Genomic DNA, 4742 nt, shown 5'->3' on the forward strand with positions numbered 1-4742 from the left:
ACTCAATGCAATTCCTCCGCAGTTTCAAACAAAACCGCCTTGACTAGCGCGAGAACATCTTGTGCATGGCTCTCCAGTTCCACCAGTAAATGTATGCGTTGTAGAAAAGGAATGTGAGCACCACGGTGTTCAGCTGCGTCGCTCCGTCAAAGTCAGTAAACAGCGCGGAGAAAAGTGCCAGACGAAAAGTCTCCCCAATCGCCGCGAGTAGCAGCGTCCAGCGATTGAGAGGCTCGTAGGCAACAAGTATCTTCGGCAGAGCCAAGTAGAGAAGAAATACGGCGAGCAGCATCGCCCCCTGTGGGCTATCGGAGGCCCTGTCAAACCACACCACGGTGGCCACAGACAACGGCTGCTGCAGAACACTCAACCGAAAGACGCATACGAGGTCGAGCAGTACGACCATCGCTATGGAGTACCACTGAATAAAAAACATGAACTTCAGCAAAACCAGCTCACAGTCCTAATAGAAAATGGGGCAAATGGAAGATACAACAAGCAGAAGGGTGGTGGCAGGGTGTCCCGTGACAACAGGCGACCCGTACATGACAATGTCCTAAAATGTGGTGACATGGAACACGTGTTGTGCATGCCCATCGCAGACAAATATGCGTACGCACGAGTTTACACACCATCATGTCAGAACAAAAACAGGAATGTCAGACAAACACACACACAAAGAAACTGAGAGAGAGACAAATAAATTTTAAAAAAGGGAGTCTACCTGTTCTTCTTCTCATGGAGAGTGATTTCGCCTCTACGGGTAGGTGTCCTGAACGCCTGTAAGCCGAAGACAACGCAATTTGCTGTCATAACCGCCAAAAGGACGTAACACACCACTGAGGCAGGGCCCTGCTTCACCCACCAGAGCAACATAAAGAGGCAAAGCTCCAGGACGTGCACCAGAGCGTTATGAATCCGAATGAGTCGATGTCGTGGCAGGTACGCCAAAAGAAATCGTGATGTGACCAACAGTACGAGTACCCCCATGTACATGCAAGCATATGAACGCCGCTTGAAGGGCGTGACGCTGTCAAACCACGGTGTCACCTCGTCAAGGGTACCGCCGCAAAAAATTAAAATTATCGTGAGCAGCTCAAACAGCCCCAAAGCGACGGTGTACATCGTGAGTACGCGGGTCATCCCCTCTTCTGCTTTCCCTCCCCTTTTGCCTTTAAAAACATCAGCCACCGCGCACCAAAAACAAGTAGAAAGAAAAAAGGACAGTGTAAATGTGTGCACCGCACAAAAAATAAAAAAAAAAGGTTTGAAAAAGAACGCCCAATCGAAAGTGGTAGTGACGTAATTCATTGAGCATAGTATCCAAATCAACCCTCGCCATCACCGGCACACACGCACATACGGAAATTCAAAAAAAAAAAAAACCTTTATTCATCATCACTCTCATCATCATAATAAAACTTCTCTTCATCGCTATCATCGCTGTCATCGCTGTCATCATCGCTGTCATCATCGCTGTCATCAGCGATCTCATCGCTCTCTTCGCTCTCTTCGCTCTCATCGCTGTCATCGCTGTCATCGCTGTCATCGCTGTCACTCCCATCCGCATTCTTGCCTCCTTTCTTCTTTTTCGCACGCTTGTACTTCGCTTTAAGCTCCTCCAGCGGCACCGCCTTTTCCTCCTCGAGGTCCTTCAGTACCACGTCGAGATTCTCCGCAATTTTCTTCTCCGCCTTGCGTAGAGTCGACTCATCGTCCTTGAAAGCCGCCGATGGGATGTACGCCGCGTCGTCGTCAACACTCAGCCCGCATTGCCTTGCAACGTCCAAGTAAATGTTTCGGAACGACAGCGCCTGTTGGTGCCACTCAGTCCCCTTTGCGTTGTACTCCAGTGCGTTGGCAATCATCTGCGCAACGGCGTTCTGCACATCCGCATCGCTGTCGTACTTTCCGGACTCAATGCCCTGACGAATTGTCGACAGGTCAACGGGATAATTTATGACCTTGTGGTAGTCCGGCAGCTCCGCAGCGCTGATTGGGTGGTGAAACATCTTGAGCTTGTCCTTGTCCCAAAGCTGATGTACAAAAGCAAGGCAGCGCGGCTTGTCCAAAGTCCCCTCACGCCCACGCTTCCCCATCACCCCCCGATACTGTTACCTCCAGGCCTTTCCTGTTGTTGTTGTTGTCTTTATTATTTCAACGGCTTTCTTTGTTTTCTGTGTGCCTCGTCTTTTATCCTTTGCGACCTGACGCGCGTTTGTGTGCACCCGCGGAGCGGCATTCAGTAAAAAAAAAAAAAAAACGGAGAATTCCTTCAATAAGTGTCGTTCCTCTTGTCGCTGGAGAAAGGAGGGGCATCCACAGTGAAGACTGCCATGGAATGGTGTACCCGCGACAAGTGAGAAGAGAGGGGATTGTCCCACAAAATAAAAAAAAAGAATAAAACCACAAAACAAACCTCTGGCAGAAAAAAAGCAAAGGCAAAAAAAAACTCCCTTTCGCCTCCTCACCGCCACTTCTCGCCGCCCAACTTCTCCCCTCTTTGCCGCGTAAGCGACCAGTATCGCCCTTTCATCGTTAAATCCCGGTAGTCGTGCAGCTTGCCGCGGGACGCGGCGTTTTGATAGCCGTCAAAGTCTTCGCCCAACCCGCTAAAGCCGTAGGGGTCAAGCTGTTGATCAACAAGTGATAAATTCTCACCGTCTCTATCCTCAAGTCCCTCGGCTACGGCAAAAACACCCAAGTTTTTCGCGCGAAAGTTCTTTTCCAATGTGAACGCCTCCCTTTGCCGCTGGGCATGGCGGATTCCCTCCTGATGCTTCTTCTTCCGGAAAACCTCCTCACACATGAACTGCAGTGCGGGCGTCAGTCCAGCCTCTGTGTGCCATGTACCCAATGAGATGCCAAGTGCCGCGGAAATGGGAAATACTGGTAACTTCACCCGTTTACGAAGTTCCTCCAGTTTGTTTGTCAACAAAGCCCCACTACTGTCCGTTTGCAGATCCATCTTGTTAGCAAACACCATAACTGCTCTGTCACTCAATCCAGGCATGTAGTATTCCAGCTCCCCTCGCAGTGCATCAACGATATCCCACGGCTCGGATGGCACTTTGTTATCCTCTGGTGTGTATGATCCAGACATATCCACAACATACGCTAATGATTGTGTACGCTCAACGTGACGCAAAAACTGATGCCCCAGACCTCGATTTTCATACGCCCCCTCAATAAGTCCAGGCAAATCTGCAACCCTGCAGGTGTTCCCATACAAATCGTGGATTACACCAACATATGGACGAAGTGTTGTAAATACATATGGTGCAATCATTGGTTTACTCGTGCTGATGGCGGAAAGCAAAGAAGACTTACCTGCGTTGGGATATCCAATAAGCCCTACGTCTGCGATCGTCTTCAACTCAAACTGAACAAGCATTGTGTTTCCCGGTAGTCCACGCGTTGATTCGGTTGGGGAATGATGCCATTTGTTTGCAAAGGCCGCATTTCCCTTCCCTCCTTGTCCACCTTCTAGTAGCAGCAGCTCCATCCCATCCTCGTCCACGTCATAGACCACCTCGTTTGTGTCCAAATCCACCACCTCTGTGCCAACAGGAAGTTCCAGCAGTAAATCTTTCCCCCTTTTGCCGTGGGCGGTACGGGCAAACCCAACGCTCCCAGGCGACGCAGTGATTTGGCTCCCCATCTCTTTGAGGTGGGAAAGATCGGCAATTCTTTTGCTGCACCGCAACATCACATTGCCGCCATTCCCCCCATTCCCACCTCCAGGCCCCGCAAACTCGTTCCCGTTTTCATGCGACATGACGCTTGCCCCGTCACCTCCAGCACCGCTGGAGACCAACATCTTTACGGCGTCCACGAATGGATGACTTCGCCTGCTGAGACAGCACGAACACCCCCGCAACATCGGCACGCAAACTTCCCAAAGAAACCAAATTAAACCAAAAAAAAAAAAGGAGAAAACGTAAAGAAATGTGTATGCATTACAAGTAAAATCCTCACTGGAAGTCACCCAATAAAATAACGGCATTCATTTATATATATATACATACATATATGTACAGACGTACTGGTTAATATGCATAACGAAAAAGAAAATGCAAAACCGCGGCAACGCCCACCCACCAACCAAAGCGGCAGGGCATCGCCCTACTTCAATTATAGAAAAGTTTTATACGGCTTCTCAATTGTTGTTGTTGTTGTTGTTGTTTTTTTTTTTCTTGTCTCTTCTTCTTTTTATTATTTTTATTTTTATTATTTTGCCTCCTGGATTATATATTCACCTGTAAACGAGGAGACAAAGAAGAAGAATTTAGAAAAAAAAAAAAAAAAGGATAGCCTGCGTCCTACAAGTAGAGCGATGATACAAACACAATGTCCCTCTTGATCAACTGAATGCCCTTAAGAAACTTATCGTGCAACTCCATGCTACCAATGGCAGGGGACCGTGCCGCACCAGCCATCTGCCGCAGCTGCTCTTCAAGGCGTCGCATCATCCGGACAATTTCTCCCTCGTATGCACTTGTCTTGCTCATGATGTCCACAAACTTGGCTCCTTTGGCCCACATGTATGTGACCTCCATCAGCGAGGGCATCGTCCTTTCCACACTCACGCCTCCCTCCTGTAAAACACCACTCTCGATGCTCACCGTTGCAATACGACTTACAATTTCGTTGAGTTCTTTCAGAGGCTGTTGAAACTCCTCCGGGAGCGAAAATCCATCCGGGGTGCGGTGCACATTCACCAAGCCATGACATCAAGGCGA

General features: G+C 49.0%; 4 protein-coding genes and 1 pseudogene across 4 annotated transcripts, besides 4 other annotated features; all 5 read right to left on the bottom strand.

The window, feature by feature from the left end:
- Positions 1–4742: a sequence feature (heterozygous, non-Esmeraldo-like haplotype).
- Positions 44–436, bottom strand: Tc00.1047053507769.10 (hypothetical protein, conserved; the record flags this gene model as incomplete). Its single annotated transcript, XM_798617.1, has 1 exon — positions 44–436. One exon carries the CDS (start codon positions 434–436, stop codon positions 44–46), a length of 393 nt encoding a protein of 130 aa, XP_803710.1.
- On the bottom strand, positions 721–1311 carry Tc00.1047053507769.20 (hypothetical protein, conserved; the record flags this gene model as incomplete). Its single annotated transcript, XM_798618.1, has 1 exon — positions 721–1311. One exon carries the CDS (start codon positions 1309–1311, stop codon positions 721–723), a length of 591 nt encoding a protein of 196 aa, XP_803711.1.
- On the bottom strand, positions 1389–2099 carry Tc00.1047053507769.30 (hypothetical protein, conserved; the record flags this gene model as incomplete). The annotated part of the gene is made up of 1 exon (XM_798620.1): positions 1389–2099. The coding sequence occupies one exon, from the start codon at positions 2097–2099 to the stop codon at positions 1389–1391; it is 711 nt and encodes a 236-aa protein (XP_803713.1).
- Positions 1393–1565: a microsatellite.
- Tc00.1047053507769.40 (GTP-binding protein, putative) lies at positions 2468–4006 on the bottom strand (the record flags this gene model as incomplete). Its single annotated transcript, XM_798622.1, has 1 exon — positions 2468–4006. The coding sequence occupies one exon, from the start codon at positions 4004–4006 to the stop codon at positions 2468–2470; it is 1539 nt and encodes a 512-aa protein (XP_803715.1).
- Positions 4164–4186: a microsatellite.
- Positions 4187–4237: a sequence feature (T-rich).
- Tc00.1047053507769.50 lies at positions 4323–4742 on the bottom strand (annotated as a pseudogene).

Source organism: Trypanosoma cruzi, genomic scaffold (genome assembly GCF_000209065.1).
Source record: "Trypanosoma cruzi strain CL Brener 1047053516417 genomic scaffold, whole genome shotgun sequence".
Classification (NCBI taxonomy): domain Eukaryota; phylum Euglenozoa; class Kinetoplastea; order Trypanosomatida; family Trypanosomatidae; genus Trypanosoma; species Trypanosoma cruzi.